Genomic DNA, 18,555 nt, shown 5'->3' on the forward strand with positions numbered 1-18,555 from the left:
ATTTATATCAGGTATCAAATGTCTATAGATGAATAGATATTGCAAGCTTTATATCAGAAAATACGCATTCATGGTTTTCTCATAGACTACCATGTATAGTGAATCAAAATTATCGATGAAATCCAAAAATTTTTGTATACACATCACTTTTACCTGTCACGTACGTCAAGCAAAGTACATTTACATGCATTAGCAGACACACGTTATTGTAGATATATAGCTTGTTTTTATGGGGAAAATGTTAATAGTTTGCCCAATAGACTCCCATGTATTAAGATTTGATATTCCAAAACACTGTATCGGCCACATTTCGCCTTCCTTTGTGTGGGACCTTAAGGATGTACGATCGGAAAAATATAAGCGTACTGCGCCGATTTCCGCGCAGAAATGTATCCATAGTAACCACGCGCGCATAGTGACGTTCCGAACGTTTTTGCGTTGTACAAAATGTCGTCTGCAGGTAAAGGAAAATCGCGCCGAGAAAATGTTCAGCGTGCCCTCAAAACACGCTGGAAGGTACGAGAATTCAGCAAAGAGATAAAAAATGCACATGACCGTAGCCTGTACAGCGTAAATCAGAAGTGTGACGTCCTGATTCGCTATTCGTGGTATAATTCCAATGAATGATAGTGTCGCTAGTAGACCTAGGCTACCGGAGAATGGAAGAATGGCCGTCGCATTGTCGATTTGAGTGAACTAGCCGAAAATCTTGACACATGTGTCAGTTGCGGGCTTGCCTTTACGATTGTCATCGTGTATTGGAGAAACGCCAAGTTCACGGCCTCGGCTCCTGGCTCCGCGTAGTGTTTGACAACTTACTTAGCCTGCAGCGAAGTCAACCTAATCCCCACCAATAAGAGTCACGGCAATAAATATTACGTGGTTTTTTGTATGTTGTATTAATATATAGACTCTAAAAAGTAGAAGAACCTAAAAGTCTTTGCTTTGTTCTGTCGTTTCCCTCTCATTAAAGTTTACAGGTAGGCTTGAATCATGACCATGCCTGGACAGGGTCACTGCAGGTAGCCACGCAGGTCAGCAGCATTTGAAGAGCGCCCTCATGCGATGAACCCGGGAGAGCATGGTTTATCGCCAGAACCTGTAAATCCTAGTTAGTTTTTGCAAAATTGTGAAAAATCGAGCTCGGTGACCTACTAAACAAAATGTGGTTTTGAAAAATTCACAAAAAGTGCTATTATTTGGCAAAGTTTGAGAAAATTGACATTAGTAGAAACTATCAATAATTAATATATTACCCTCTCCCATTCCTAAAATTTGGGGCATATTTGTTGCAATTTTGGTTAAAAAATAAATATGATGACTTTTTAACTCAATTTTAATGTAAGTAAAATCTTCAAAGTAGCTTAGGTTTATAATTTCTTTATTCTTTTACAGTGTAAACGTGAAAAATGCAATCATGATATAAATATGAAAATGATGACCTGTTGTATTGATTTTTTGTGATTTTGTGAAAAACCGTGAATTTTTAATGTCATTTTGTAAAAAACAAGCGCGGTGACCCCATGTTTTTTTCCCAGTTTTGGACTATTCACATATGTAGGTATTCAAAAATCCCCATTTGAAAAAATTGACATTACTTTTACTTTTTCCGATCGTACATCCTTAAATATTATAGCAAGTGAGAAGGGAGACTTGAACACATTTGAAAACATCGGAATCCCCCCCCCCCCCCCGATGTGTTTGTGAATGCAGCCTTAGTAAAAGAACGATTGGCAATTGAAAAAAAGACACTGAAAACTGTACAACTATACATTACCAGTGGTGTGACTTTATCCGTTTCAAATCAGGTTGTACATTCAGCAAAATCACCAGGGCATCGTGCCTGACATACGCTACCCCTGGGGAACCTATCATGTATGCTTGAGGGTAGCACAGTAAGTCAAGTTTGGTAATACACTAACTGAATTTAGACCCTCGAGTTTTCTCGAAACCACATTAGTAAGAACAGGATTTTAGTCCTCATTGTTCAAAAAACACGTCAATAATCGATTATGAAATCGCAGTCCCTCTACTAAGGTATGACTAAACGATTTTGAAATCTAAATTATACATTATGAATTTTTTAATGTGGTCAAGCGCCAACTCTACAGAATATCTGGTGAATTTCGCTCGACCTTCCATTTCGTTCTTTTCATGGAATCACCTTCAGGACCAATATTATCAATGACGTCATAATTACTGAGAGACAGATCGATGGTGAGACGGCAACCCCGTCGTCACTGGGGTCGTTACTCTGTGTACTAGTCGTCATTGGTTCCAGTTTGAAGTCTAGTAAGCTTACGTCATAGAGGTCGCCGGACACGGCAACTGACTTCTGAGCATTCTGGTACCCCTCTTTGGCCACCTGTGTGAGGGAAAAATCTTGCAAATTATAATTGATGAGAATGTCACATGAATCAACGGTATTTACGAATTTGTCAACAAAATGGGGCATATTTTAAAGATATGATACGGTAAAAATTGTGCCGACAGTCTGAGAAAAGCCGACCATGGATGTTACAGGAGCACGCTTTGTCACGCCACAGGGGATAAGACGTTGTCATTCATAGCAAAAGTAAAAAAGATAATACATTTATGACTATGAATACTGTAGATAAAAAACTAATATTTCTATCATTATTGCATACTTACAAAAGTACCCTGCTGCACTCAAATCCTAACTTAAATGACAATTAGTATTCATGCCAAATTCACGGTTTGTAGTACAGACCCTTTATTACTAAATTTATGTTTATGAATATTCTTGATAAAAATAAATATTTCTGTCATTATTGTATACTTCTAAAAGAACCCAGCTGCACTAGAATCCTGAATGGTGATCGGTATTTATGCCAAAGTCGCGCAGTTGTAGTAGAGACCCTCACAAATATGGTCAATGTAAGCTATAGCATGTCACAGTTACCTGATGCACGGTCATAGCACTGGAGCGTCAGTCTCAGCAGTGTCACGGACGAATCAGCATGTATCACCTCAACCCACAGTCGCTTGTGGTTCGATACACGGCGAAGGCCGCTTTGTGTATTAAAATGCTTCCTTGTGGACGCAAACCGAAAGTCTATCACAAGCATTAACTAAAAAGTGAGCGTGTTCGTTTTGACGAGTGGAGAGCCGACGGGTGACACTCTTGCTGTGACAAATGATGCCTTATCCCCCTGTGGTCACGCGCTGTATGAGCGTACATGTCACTAGCGACACACAACCATCATCTGTGATGGCGCTGCAATGAACTTACCTCTATGGTGTAGGTTCCGGGAAGCAAGATCCTCCAGTAGTAACCGTCGCTTGCCGTTTTGAATGGCAAGTCCCGCCCTTGTACACGAACTGACGCGCCAACGATCGGGTCGTCATTTTCATCCAAGACTTGTCCCTTGACCCCTAAATTTATAAACATATATTTATATAGCGATGAAGTTTTTCCTTCGAGACTCTTTTCTTTCAGGGCACATGTGAGTATAGGACCACTTCATATACCGTTTTAGATTTCCACAGATGGTATATCCCTCCTTTGCTCATGCTCTATTCTTCTTATATTTTCTGAGTCTGCTTGAAACACAAACGATTCGATGAAAGTAAAAAAAAGACTTGAAATATCATAGACTCATTAATCATGCCACCTTTTTTTCGCCTACAGCTCACCTTTATGAACTTGCTTCAGATATTCAATCAGAGATTTCCTATTCCAATCCCAGAATGTCGGCAGTTCAGTCACGTTTGGATATTTGCAGCATGATACTTCAAGCGTAATTTCCATGCAACCAGCTGCGATATAATTGTAATCTTGCATCACACCTGGCCAAAATAGTCAAATATGAATTGATGACGTCATCGTGAAGCAATTTTCAGTCACTATTACGATGAAGAAATTGTGCAAGTAGGCTACTTCGCCACTTTGGAAGTCATTAATGATACACGTAAAGAATATAAATATTGGTAATGGTATATGAAGCTATAATAATGTATAATCATCATGGTAATTTGTAATTTTATATTATTACAGAACAAGATTCATTCTATCAGACAAACACTTGTCTAGTTGATGTCTTGAAGGACCCTAGAAATAATGAAACTGGACAATTCTAGTGAGTGTAGTACTATAGAGCAAGCGCTGAAGGAAATGTACAAGTATACAGTAGCATAATAAGTTACCACCCCCCCCCCCCAATACTTTTTGACTTTCCGATGGCGCTGACCTTGATTGTTGGTTTGCTACTGACTACGGCATCGTGATATGGGCTTTTACCGACAAGATTTCGGACAATTTTTCCAGTTGCGCGTTTTTTTTTTCTGCAGGTTGAAGTCGGAAACTTTCGTCGAGAATGTTTAACAATGATTTTTTTGTATTGCAGAGATTGAACTGTGACGTCATTACGAATCAGCCGTATTGGACGATAGCTTTTGCTCACATCACAAAATACTGTCACGAATATTATTGCGATGTCATTTCCGAAAAGTCAGATAATTCAAACATTGTACAGATTAAGTATACTTATAGAATGCGTATTTAGCGATGACAACCCTCGGCTTTCTGATTCTGTTAGTCGCACGGAACGTGTGTTACGACCATTTTATGCTAAACATAACATATTTCAAAAGTATCTTAAGTTGGAATTTAACAGAAATAACTTGAATTTGAGATAGGGCAATGGTTTCAATATTTGCATGTACAACTTAACGACTAATTTTATTCGACTTTCCCCCATTTTAGGTATTTCAAATTGCTACAAAACCTCAGACAACTACCACTACTTGAGTATAAACACAACGCAACTGCATCAAAGCCATCGATTTCGCTTAGAGTGGCGACAACCATGCTCTGATATCATACCTCTTCAAAGATTTTCATACCTATTGCCTGATACCATGCACATCCATTGGTTATCCCATCTTTAAAACCAGGCCTGTTGCCTCCCCTCACATGCTCACAGTCGTTGAAATCTTCATCGTACATGTTCTCATGATTCAAAGAATAAGTCAAGGACAGATTACGATATGTGTCGTCATCGGGACAGGCATGGTACGGACAGTAGGAAGCATTTTTCTTGTCTGTGAATAACAAGAGAAACAAAAGTGTCTTTCTGTTATTAGTGCACAAGACAGCAGTCTAATCAATAAATAAAAATTAACGCAACGAAACTACCGTCCCTCTTTTTAGAAGTCATAAAATATGTGCTCAACTGAACCACGCATCGGTATTCTTTTCTCACAAGTTTTCATCAACATCTATTCTGACCCCTTACCGCTTACATTGGGTCTGAGGGCGTTTTTAGCATCTGCGCACTCAACGAACTAATGCCAAACGATTTGTCTCGTTGTATGCATCATTTGAATGGCCTTACCAGAACGTCTGCAAAGCGTATTTTTTTCTTTTTTGGAGCTGGCCCTTTTAAAAAGGTAAGCTTGAATTTCTGATGCAAACACAGCACCCTTCACTCTCTACGAATATATTTATCTAACTAAACGAAAATATGAATATTAATCCCAAAATCAAACAAGAAAAGTGACACAAATAAACCGATGTATGCCCTTCCGTAATTAAACTGATCACTGATGTCTTTGTTTCATTTGCTTCCCTCCGACCCCGTATTAGTATCTTTAAAATAGTTTGAAATTTGTCAACTGTTCTGAAAATATACATGTATATAATATTCAAAAGCTAACGTCGCATATTATCGCGTTCTAGATATTTGAAAGACGTAATGCTTTGCAGCCTACATGATGGTGATTGAGATCAGTGTTACCTGGTTCGATATTATCATAAGGATAGTTGGCGAGAAGTGCGCCCCCGTGCAAGTTCGCGGAGAGAATGAATGGGATGTCTTCCAACCAATCCATGATCGCTCGTGTTTCAATTTGAATTTCTTGGGTATTTTCTTCGAAAAAGTCAGGAAAATTACGATTTAGGTTAAGACCATTTGCGTTAAACCTGCAGGAAGAAAAAAGAGTATACTGATAAAAGACCTGATATACCTGTCGAGGGGACAATAGCTGTAACTGTTCATAATACATGTAAGTAGTTTCGTAAAGTTTGTTGTACATAACAAACTCATCATTCTATTTTTCCCCTTACAATAGTCAAAGTACAAAATATTAGCCCTGATAACATTTTGCTTTGTGGACAACGTGCGATGTGACTGTTGGCGAATGAATTCTGGTCTGGACTAAAATTCAGTTGTCAACAAAGATATTGGACAGTAGACAAATAGTGACAGGCTGTGTTGACAAGATGAAGACCAGGCATTTCAACGTTATCTTGGAAGCAGAGAACAGAAACTGTATTTGTAGAAGGGACAAAGTGCTAAATGGGGAGGGGTCGGAGAAATTCAGAAGACGCTTGAAAGTTTTTGACTATTTTGAGTGGGTTTGAAAAAAAAACGGGGGGTCTGAAAATATTGAGTACCACACTGGCTAAAAATACGGGTAACTGTAATTGTTCAGAAACATAGTCATGCTACTACTCCAGGCATTCAGATCTATCGTACTAACTTTTTCACCCCTTACTCTTTTGAGGTCCAACTTTACCATGGAAAAGAATATGATTGGTTCAAAAACCACGGTGGGGAAATTGTTAAGTCGTGGGAATTCATTCAGCTTTTAAGCACGACGACATATAACATATTTGAGTGACAGATTGCTTACACGACACTTTGTGTTACTGATCATATGTTCAAAACTTGTCGTCTCTTCAGTTTTTACCTTCTGTTTCGCTGCGACAATAATTTATACTTTTGATAAGCACGACATATAACATATTTGAGTGACAGATTGCTTACACGACACTTTGTGTTACTGAGCATATGTTCAAAACTTGTCATCTCGTAAGTCTGATAACAGACTCTTAAGTGAAATTAAAGTTTACCGTCTGATAAACGGGTGTCAACGGATCAGACGGATAGTTTTGGCAACTCTCCAAAAGTCGTAAGAATAATTAATTGCTGATATGAAGCTATATTTTTCATCCCTTCATAAACTCTCTTGTTGTTTTTGGTCAATTTTAATCTGGATCAGATCATACTTCTTAATTTCCCTAGAGACTGTAATCTAAATCTTTTTCATTATAAACATAAGTATCGGCTTTCACTATCGGTGTTCATGTCTCTACCAACAAACTAATAGACTGCTCTGAGTTTGATGAAGTATCAGGTAGAGGGAGCAAGCTCCTTGCATACTGATATTAATAGTTACAGAATGGGCAATATCTTTTGTCCGTTGACACCCCTTATAACTGGTGTACGAACATATTTATTTCTGTACATCTTTAGTCAAGTGCTCTACAATTCATGATTTATTGTAAGTTATGGCCTGGTGTCAGTGTAAATATGTGTAAAAGAAACGAAAATCTTCTAAATTTTAGATTACGATATTAATATTGTAGATTTTTTTCTTATTTTCAATTATAACGTACTGTTGATGACTTCTGTTAACTAGAACTTTAAATATGATAGGGTTTGGCCTGGAATAAGCTACACATGAAGAATTGGGAAAGTTAACTTTCCAATGTTAGTCGAAATCATGTCAGGACGAGTTATTCATAATTCTTAACCTAATTTGAAAAGAGACGAGGTACGGCTCAACATCGCTAGCCAAGTGAAGGGGCCCTCCCTCGATGTATAAAATTGATTTGTTAGAAGAGTTTTTACAAAGCTGTCTTTTTGACTTGGTTTTAAGATTTTTTTTTTAATTTTTTTTAATTTTTTATTTGGCAGGTGAGATTGTACTCTACGCAATCCTAACGAAGCCGTGAGGACCGGACGATCAGTACGGCCTCAACCCTAGGTCCTCCGATCCTGCCTCATCCCTAACCGCATTTTTATTTAAAGTTCAACCAAATCAAACTTTTCTCGATTGCAAGTCATTTCCACTCGTGGATATAGAAAATGAAGGATAACACTTACCGTCCCTTAATGCTCGTGCAGTCCAACATGTCACTCTCTTCAAAGCCATCGGGATTCATGGATGGTAGAATATGAACCCTGGTCTCGTCCAGAAACTGTTTGATATCCGCGTCACCGTCGGTGTAACCAACTAAGTAGTGTTCAATCAACTGTAGCAGTAACTCCCTGCCAACTGCCTGCAAATTTTGTTCCGGGTGAAAAAGGCACCACTTATCTTAACATGACAAGATTGTATCCACGTGGGGAGAAACATGCCCTACGGTGCGTGTCCAATCCATGGCAAATTCATTACTTTTTTCTCTGAATCAAATTTTACAATTCAACATTTTTTGTGAATTCAATTTTACGACTGAACTTTTACAACTGGACTTTCTGAGTTCTTTCTTTACATTCCATTTTACATTCTACTACTCGACCTGCTTTTCCATCATTTCACAGTTTCACAATGCAACATTACTCATTTTTATCCTTCTAAGTTTAATTTTACAATTTAACATAAATTACCATTTTGCTTTTCGAAATTCAATTTTACACTTGTCATGAAGCTTGAATCTGATAGCTGCATTCGCGGAAGAAGAATTCAATTTTCAGAATTTTGGAGAAGTGGGATTTTGCAGAATTTGAATTCTTCATGTTAGAGTGAAGAATTGTCGTTTGATACGACAAACCTACCACTAACCTCGTTTCCGTGCATGTTTCCGACGTATTTGACCTCTGGTCTGCCAGGGATGTGTTTGTCAGGGTCTGTGCCTGCAATTGCCATTACGAGTAGTTCTCTGTCTGTGCAGAGAGAGAAAGTGAAATTAGGGTGAAGTAAATGTGCCAACTTATTTTGAGGTGAGAGACAAGTTGAAGTCGAAAAACTCTGTTCATCGCAAATAGGGGGTCGGTGGCCAGATGAATCGCGATTGACATCTTAACACCCTATCACAGGGCTAGGCTTGCATTGACATTTGACGGTTGCTGCAATGGATGACCTAAGGTCATCGGCAGGAGGGAGAGCTCGAGAAGGAGGGGGTGGACTCCTGTCAATAGGGGATCTTAGATCCTAATTATCCCCAAGCTACCCTTGAGATTTGAGAATTTTTAGAGGCTATTTTTAGCCATTTTGCACACTTTCTGAAATATTTTAATGGATATTTAATGCCAATTATATTGTGATATTTAAGAGTAATTTTGAAGATTTTGATGACTGTTTTCAGATTTTAAATGGTAAGTTTTCGTACAATCACTGAGCAATGCAATTAACAGTGTTGATAGAATGATGTAAGCTGAAATATTCAGTATTCAGCTTGCCAACACAGCCTGTGAATTTATACTGTGCATTTGTCTCATTGACAGTAGTATATACATATACAGGCTTTGTTGACAAGTTTAATATTGTGTTTTAGCATGTCGTAGTAGATAGCAAGAAACTGTAGGTGATGCATCGAATAGAAAGATTAAAAAATACAAACAGTTGAGGCGCCTGCCCCCGTTACAGGATCTTCTGGTTGTTTTTCTTATGAAATATCGATCACATTCAAACTATTTTTAGATTTTTCAGACATTTTCAAAATGAAAGTCATGAAATGCTATGAAATGATTCCAGAATTTGTATAATTATGTTATTAACATTAAGGCCATTGGATGACAAAACAATGTTAGTCATTTATTTTTTCATTGGATCACCTACTAAAACTGTGGAATTTCAAAATGTAAAAATAGGGGAACCAAAATATTTTGAGATTCCAACTCACTACCCAAATGTAAACCGTTCAAATCGAAATTTACCAGCCTAAAACCTTCAAGTCTCCCCTCGCACTCCTCAAGCCACCCCCTCCCCGCATGTTTGTGAATGTGAATCTAAAAAGTTGCTTTAAAGCTCTTGCGTTTTTCTTCACGTGACAATTTTAGTATGCTTGCCAGTACTATGTCAATTTGTTGTCGGGGTTGTACGCATATATATATATATATATATATATATATATATATATATATATATATATATATATATATATATATATATATATATATATATATATAGGATAAATACCTTCTACACTTTTGCCAACGCTGTATACTTCTGTGTACTGTGGATATAAGTCTGTTAAATCGTTCATGATATCCACCAAAGCCGTGTAGTTGTGGTAAACGTGCTCAACAAATGGCACACTGAAGACGTTACCAAGCAACGCCAAGGTCAACAAGAGGGTGCAAGTGCTTCGTTGCGGCATAATTGAAACTGGAATGAATATGAATTCAAAAGATTAAAAATCGTTTTACCTTTTAATGAATATCCCAGCCTCAACGCTTCATCTGCGGGTGTTTTAGTCGTCTAGCACAATCAGAAAACTGTTGGAGTTTTGATTTTAATGCATTCGAACACGATTGGAACTAATTTGGGATAATTGAATAATGTAGCAATGTTGGTTCATCTTCAAATGTACGCTCATCTGCTTTTCAGTTTTCGCAACAGTCTTGTGTTTATAGATAATTTGTAATATTGCAACTTTCAGCTCTAAGGCATCTAACAATTTTAATAAATTTTATTAATTCAGCGATCCAATCCTCCCAAATAGCTCCAATCGTGTTATTCGTGGCTTTAATGTTATGTAGTATGTAGACATCTGGCGGCGCTTTCATTATTCACTTGTTCAGAACAAGGTAGACATCAGCTTTGACACATAGATGGCCTTGACGCAGGTGTTAAACGAAGACACCCTGAAAGACATTCACGGAATACTCCGCTGCATTTATAGGTCCATTCGATAATGAACAATTCTGAGAAGTTCTGAATATGCTAGACTGACAAGCAAGATGATTAGGGTGTTTCAAAGAGACAAATACGTATATTTTCAGTTGTCTGGGTGAAAAACCTTCTTTCTTGTGGATAAAGTCCGACGTCACAATACTGAGATGGAATGTTTTAGTCTTGTCGTGACATTTTATATTGGGTCAGACTTACTCTCGTATTCGGGCTTGTATGTACATGTCAATCTATGTTTTCAAGCAATTATGCTTACATTCTGATAAAACTTTATGTGCCATTTTATATGTTATCGCTTATATAACAAATATTCTTTGACAGACAAATGCAATAATTCATATTTTAAGTGAAAAAGAAACACTCTAGGGGCGGGAACGAGTTTGTATGACGTTTCATAAAGCACACAATGTTCGGACAGTGCTCATAATCTTTATCAGGTCTCAAGACAACGTGGCGCCAGCTCTAGAAAGTTCATCGTCATAATGTGATTTCCTAATCGACGAGGTATAAATTCGAACACACTCCATTTTTCGTGCCATATAGTAAGGCCAAGAAAAAATTAAAAGTTTGTTTCTCATCCTAGACATATTGTAAAAACGATGCGCTGACGCGGGGTCTTTTCTTCCCATATTTTTTATTCTTCAATCAACAAGAACGCGCAAAAAACATGAAAACAACATAGGAATGCACGTAGAGATAAATGCATTAATGCAACAATGCACAGTTTTGACAGCTTAATATGACAGTGACATATGTGTACAGTTCTGAATGGAATGTTAGTGTCAGTTATTTTGTTTACAGTTCTGTTTTATACAGCACTGCGTTATGCACCATCGTCGCGGATTTTTGAGGTTTTTTCATTTTATTTCTTCATGAGCAGAAATAAAGGTTGACGCGGCGGGTCTGAATTGAAGTGCGCGAGGATGAGAAAACACACTTTATTTTTCTTGGCCTAAGTGTACGTAATAGTCAAAGTTTGAAATATGACTTATACCTTGCCTCGTACAAAAATTAGTATGAAATATTTGATTTTTGAATAGGCCCGGACTGGTTAAAATGACGTCACAGCGCCACTATGAAAAATACAATTATTCGTCCGACTGTTTTTACAATTTATCCGAAATTACTGGTATGGCTGTAAGATTAAGTCAAACTATCTACGACCGTTTTCACTTTTATTTCATGACTTAATTTTCAAGTAATGTTATTACATATTGTAGAACTTATGTATATCAATTTGGTATTACACTTATACAAGAATCACATGAATAAATTTGAAGTACCGATGATATCATGGGGCATGCCAACACAGTACTTGTAGATAATTAAGTTTGAAAAGAATACATTCAAACGTCATCGCTTCCATTATTTTCATACCTTTAGGTCTTAAAGTAATTTTAGCGACTAAAATGGACCATAACAGTTTCCTTAAACCTAATTGCACATCCCCTAATGAGAAATATTCTCCCCTCATGGTTCTCCATCACTTTCGCACACACCAGTACGACTGAAATGAGCAGTGACATCGCCGTGAAATGCGGACCGGTGAAGGTATCTTAATGTGTTATTCGCTTCTAAATTGTTATGAACAACTGCACGATATTAGAATGAAGACCTAAGAAAAAAAGTCGACCAAATATAAAATTCCTACCTACCTACCCTATTTTTGAAAGGCATGTGATTGACATACACCAACCTATAGTAATAGATTTGCACAAGCTCATATGTAAATTCCTTCACAGTGTGCGCAGATTTTGGACAAGTTCGTAATCGAGTGAAGCGGAGGAACTTCACCAACGCACCGATGGAAACGTAAATTACGATTTGCTCGGCGTCTGGTGGTACCAGTCCCTCAAACCTGCATGGTAGCACCACAGTCCCTAAAACGTTGGTGGGGGACTGTGGTAGTACTAAACTTCGTGACCGGAGACCGTTTTACGATTTCAATTGCGGCTCCGTGAATTATCACCGCAATAACCGATAGGTCTGTGTTGAGCGTCGTATGCAACCAACCTCTTATGGGATCTATGGCATACACAGTGATACGAAGACAATGCGTGAGTGAGCACTCATCGAATTGAAAGATGGAACTGAAAACTTGACGATTTCCACAAGTTGTCCACGTTCTGATTCCAATCTTCTAAATTCGAAACCTACCTCTACAATGTCGTCTATGGCCCACTTCTCTTCCTTTTACTTGCGTTGTTCGATATGGTGGGTGAACTGTAAGTTTGGCAGTACACACCTATACTGTAGGAAGTATATCTTGGTAGAGAATTTTATGGCCAATGATAGCGATCAGGCTAGTCTAAATTCAGCCAAAAGCATGACAAAGTAAAACACAAACAAATTTATCACAATTTAAAATGTCTTGCTTATCTCGGGCATTTGTGACTAAGGTTGCGTCCACAAATAACGGCTGGGGGATGGAGGAATCGCGACTGAAATCTTATTTTGTTTTCAGATCCCCCCTCAGTACCCTCAAACATTTTCAAGTCCCCTTCCCCGTCTATATGATGAAAATTGTTCAAGCCCCCCTCCGTTATCATATATAGGCGTGCATGCAAAGAAAAAAAACATGTGTTCGGCAGATATATGTTCGACACCGTTACTGTCTTCAGCCAAGGCAAGTTCTGAAATTGATTCATTTTTTAACGCATCAGTGGACTTTTTCGCTTTATCAGTAAAAGCAGACTTGTTTAATCACATTCTGGAAAAGTCTATGGCACTTTTTTCAAAAGTACAAGAGATATATGAATTAGATGCTACTTGTAAAAGTTTTACAAAATTGACAATACTGGAAAGTTAAAATATTCCATCAAATGAACGTTTTAATCTCTGAAATTTGGTGTAATGATGGCAAAGTTGGTAAAATTAAAATAACTCTATTTAGTCACCCATTTTTTTTCATTTAAATTAGAGTCTTTACTGTTCAAAATTTTACTTTAGTTATTTTACCATGAGAATGTTATTTTACCATGAGAATGTGAAATTTAGAAATCAAACATCTTTTGTCTTTAATATTTGATTATCCTCATATGCCAGAATTCAAAAATCCCTGATGACTTTAAAGTCTCCTGGTCTTCCATGTGTTGCTCTCTGGCCTGATCTTGCGTACAAGTACGTTTCACTGTCATGACCGATACATGACCCGAACTCTTCTTCAGCTATTTCATAGTCAGAGCTATCTCTGTCACTGTCGGCATGCTGTGGCAGTGACACTGCCTGTAGGCAGTAGCGGGGCAGTAGCTGTGTTAATTTTGACAATTTTGACAATAATTTTGTTCAGTTCATACAACTGCGTTCTTGTTCTACTCCCTACAACATGTTGAACTGTCTAGTATTCAGCTTGCCAACACAGAATGTGTATGTGTACCGTGCATTTGTATCATTGACAAATGACTTTCAGTCTTGACTCTTATTCAATTATCACCAAATATTCATATATTCAAGCTTCGGTCGACAAATTAAATAGGGAGACAGCAAGAAACTGTACATGATGTATTGCATAGAAGTATTGAAAATGATTATCAACAGCTGCAGCTTCTGCCCTGTTACTAGGCCTAGTTGTTTGTTGTTATTTTACGAAAATCCATATATTTTTAGATTTTCTCGAGATAAAAGTAATGAAATGCGAAAAAATGGTTCTAGATCTTGTTTAATTATTACTAACATTAGCACAATTGGATGATATTACAATGTTTAATTAAATGTTCATTGAATCACCCACCAAACCTTGGAATCGTAAAAAGCAAAATTGGACCAAAAACTTTTCTTGGCTCCTCCATAGACAGGCAAAACTTTCAAGTCCCCCTCTACTACTATAAAAATTTTCGAATCCTCCCCCCTCCGAATTCCCCCCATCGTTTTTGTGAGCGCGGCCTATCACTGCGCAGGTACCGGTGGGACATACCATCCAGGATTTCTGTTGGAATACAGATTCTGCGGAACAGAGTGGAATCCAGCGAAGAGCTCCGAACGGAGAGACATCACAACATTTGATCTGGGACAAAAGGACGGTGTGGGTTTTTTTCGGGTGACTAAACTTGATAAGTTGTCACTGAACTACTTTCGCAGCCTGACACCACAACCCATATCTATGACTTAATTTACAGCGAGTAATATTTCATTAGGTCTACCAGGTTTATTCCCCGTGGGTGATTGTTACGGTGCGCCATCTCGCCTATCAAACAAGAGACAAATTTCAAATTTACCCTTCCGAATTTCAGACAGCATGCATTAATTCTTGGTAGGAACTTTTCACTCATGTTGTTTATGAACTGTTATGAACTAAGCTGATTCATTCAAGCCAGACTTTACAATATATTTCTAACATTTTGTCACACACGTCCATTTGGTGCATCCGGGAACACTTGACAGTGTGAACATAGCACATGTCAGCGCACAGACTTGTAAATGCTATCAGATGTATAAAGCTTAAAGCTCGGTTCACTGTATTTTTGACGCATTTTCCACTGTTTTGTCCGTTCGCAGCAATTTTTTTGCTCCCAACATGTCGACATGCTTGGCACAACTTGCCAACACAGTCTGTATGCGAGTACTGTCCAACATATTGTTAGCAAACTAAGTTTAGTCAAGATTAGAACAGTAGAACAGGTCTTGCTATGATCATGGAGGTATCTCCATGCTATGATTAACGAGCTATATAAACAGTGTGGGAATTATCGACAGGTAGGGAGAGTTTTTTTGAAATGTGATAACGATACCAAACATTAAGGTTTTGCGGGTAAACAAGAAAACAAACATACCATAATTTAATGATTGTGGAAAGTCACCTACGCTCTGAAAGTGGCGTTTGCTTTATCAGCAGCCAAAATAAACACCATTGTTGACTCTTTTGTACGGGGCGCGAGTTTCAGTGTTCATAAACATCTCATAGTGGTCTAATTAAGATACAAAACAAACTTTGCACTGACAACCAGGTTCGCACATAGCAATTACTAAGTTAATATGTAATTATCTATCATAAAATACTGTTTCCAACATACAATAAAGTTTTGTAAGCTTATCACATAAAAGGTGATAAGGCAGTCAGGGCTAGAAGCAAAGCGATATTTAACGTCAGTCGGAACAAAAACTGTATTCCTAAATAATCATAAAAATTGTGTATGCATTTGTTGTTAAGTATGCCTCACCAGTTTAAATTTTGCTGACTAACACCGAGCTTTAATCACAGAACATCAAAAGGTCACTTAAGCGGGCAAAGTTGAAGAAAATGTTTCATGTTTTCATAAAAATCATCAAATTGACAATAAAGGCCACAAAGTTGTTATCATTCCTAACCTATAGCCTACAGCAGGGTTGCTCTACAAAAGGACCGTGCTTGATGATATAAGCTTACATCCGTACCTTAAAAGCTGCAGGAATGTGTTACACCCAATGTTGCAACATACAAGATGGATGTCTTTTTACCAAAGTGTGTGTTGCCACGATAAGTTCAAAGTTCAAGTAAATGTTTCTGTTGACACCTTTTTCAGAATTCTTGTTCTGTATGCACCACACCTCTCTTTGGCCACAGAGTGGATTTTTGTTATTGACAACTTACACTTTTCACTATTCGGGACAACTTATCTTTGCCCTATTCCTAATACTAGCAATTTTCTTGGATATTTTACCACTGTCTCTCCACAAGGTAAAGGTGACCATGTAGTGTCTGCATACATTTAAGAATGGAACATTAAAACTTGAGACTGGTGGTCAAAATGCTCACTTTGCATTTTAGAATTCACCTTTTTTTTTAAATTTTGCAGAGCATACATTTCCTCAAAAAGAGGCATTTTTTATCATGCGCATGTTCTCTTTAAAAAGCTGAATGACTGCAAATCTCTTGAGATATTTCTCAAGATTTGTTCTCCTAACTCTGATCACCCTCTCCAAAGATCTAAGGCCAAGAAAAATAAAAAGTTTTTCTCATCCAAGACATATTGCAAAAATGATGCGGTGACGCGGGGTTTTTTTTCTTCTAAATCTTTTTTATTCTTCAACACACAAGTACGCGCAAAAAACACGAAAACAACATAGGAATGCATGGAGATAAATGCACAGCAGTGTTTCTTTAGTATTTTTGTATAGCTACAGTTCTGTGGTTTGCAATGCACAGTTATGACAGCTTAATATAACAGTGACATAATGTGTACAGTTCTGAATGGAATAGTGTCAAGTTCTGTTTTATACAGCACTGTGTTATGCACTATCGTCGCGTATTTTTGCCTTTTTTTTCATTTTATTTCCTCATGAGCAAAAGTTGACGCGGCGGGTCTGAATTGACGCACGCGAGGATGAGAAACAAAATTTATTTTTCTTGGCCCAATGGTCAACCTCATATCAGGAGTTTGATTTGAACCTCCTGCAATAGTTGAAAGTTTTCAAGATTTGAAGACGACAAAAGTCATATTATTTGGGCATTTATGGCAAGTTTCTCGGAGGGCACTGCACAGTTTTGCTTTAGTAACATTTTGGATAAAGTATGGCACCAGGCAAGAAAGTCTACCACTCAATGTTGTGTGATAATCTACATGTAAACCCAAATTTCTAAGAGACTGATATTATAAGTATGTTGACAAGTCATGCTCTTTCCAGAATTGCACAGTTCAGTCTTGGCTTCAATCGGATTAAAATCAGATGGAGAGATGACGTTTCCACTTTGCTTGTTCATTGCTGTTCTCATAAGCTGGTAGTTGCCTCACTGCAGAGACTGTCGGCCAATGAGAATTGCGAAGGACAACGGTTGAAATGCAGATTTTAATCACATTGTTTCAACCTCAATGTCTCTATTTCTCCTACCAGACGTTACAAATAGATAAGGCAGATGTATGAATATTTTTGTTAAAGAGCATCTTTTCCCCCAAATTAATTTGTACATGAGTATACAAATCACTTATTCTAGGCGAAAATCGATAGAGTACTCATTGGACTATTAAAAAATACCGTCAATGACGCTGTACCTTCTCTAATGTGTGGCCAGGTCAGGTAATTGGTTGTTGGCATGGAGTTGTTGGTAAATAGTTGATGATGTAGGGGCATGAGGTGGGATATGGACCCAAAGAACCCAAAGATGATTAAATACATCAATCAAAATAATTCTAAGCTACAGTATAAACTGCCTAAAGATAGTTCAATGTGGAAAAAAGTTAAATAATTCAGAAATAAGAATTAACAGTCCAAAATAGTAATGACGCACTTCCCTACCGACCTGAGTGCATGTGAAATACACAACCTGGCATCTGTTAATTAAATGTACACCAAGTGATCATTTTAAGTCACTTTTAACTGTTTTTAATGGATTTTCCAAAGAGTCCTGTGGAAATGATGAAAAACGCTTATCTGGTCTTGTGTTGTATAACCTCATGGCTGATAATTGTCATAGTATTGAAAAAAAATTGAAAGTGAAGAAATTACTGTTTTTAATAGGCAAATTTTCCTTGAAATACATGACCGTGTAAAGAATATATGCTAAAAGTGTTTAAGAGTAAATTTTCTTTTCAAAAAATAATTTAATCTGTGACCAAAGGATTTTTATTCTTTGAGTTTACAAATTCAAACATTGCAATTTGTTCAATCATCTTGTGCAGTGCAAAATTTATAAAATGACTGAAAAACAAAAAAAAATTGGCAGAATACAGCAAATTACAGTCTTTGTGATGTAAAATTATGGGTTGACATCACGATAACTGTTAATCTGTTTGAAGTACTAATATACTATGATTTAAAAAGAAAAGTTCATGCAGAAATGGTAACATATATTGTCAGCAATGTAGTGTTAATTTTGACTTTACATCAAAATATGCCTTTGCTGGATACCAAATATATAGGGCGAAATATTAAAATCAGCCATGTTCAGCAAAATCCACACAACAGCATTGATCCTTTTCT

General features: G+C 37.4%; 2 protein-coding genes across 2 annotated transcripts in view; one reads left to right on the forward strand and one right to left on the reverse strand.

Annotated features, from left to right (window-relative positions):
- The window catches only part of LOC139143758 (puromycin-sensitive aminopeptidase-like), a 539,468-nt gene that overhangs the window by 139,614 nt on the left and 381,299 nt on the right, over positions 1 to 18,555 (forward strand). The window lies entirely within an intron of this gene.
- On the reverse strand, positions 1,770 to 12,914 carry LOC139143739 (carboxypeptidase D-like). The gene is made up of 9 exons (XM_070714279.1): positions 12,820 to 12,914; positions 9,949 to 10,137; positions 8,593 to 8,693; positions 7,914 to 8,089; positions 5,760 to 5,944; positions 4,867 to 5,064; positions 3,658 to 3,810; positions 3,254 to 3,396; positions 1,770 to 2,365 (listed from the first exon to the last, which is right to left on the reverse strand). Exons 2-9 carry the CDS (start codon positions 10,127 to 10,129, stop codon positions 2,153 to 2,155), a joined length of 1,350 nt encoding a protein of 449 aa, XP_070570380.1. The 5' UTR covers positions 10,130 to 10,137; positions 12,820 to 12,914; the 3' UTR covers positions 1,770 to 2,152.

Source organism: Ptychodera flava, chromosome 11 (assembly GCF_041260155.1).
Source record: "Ptychodera flava strain L36383 chromosome 11, AS_Pfla_20210202, whole genome shotgun sequence".
NCBI classification, from domain to species: Eukaryota; Metazoa; Hemichordata; class Enteropneusta; family Ptychoderidae; genus Ptychodera; species Ptychodera flava.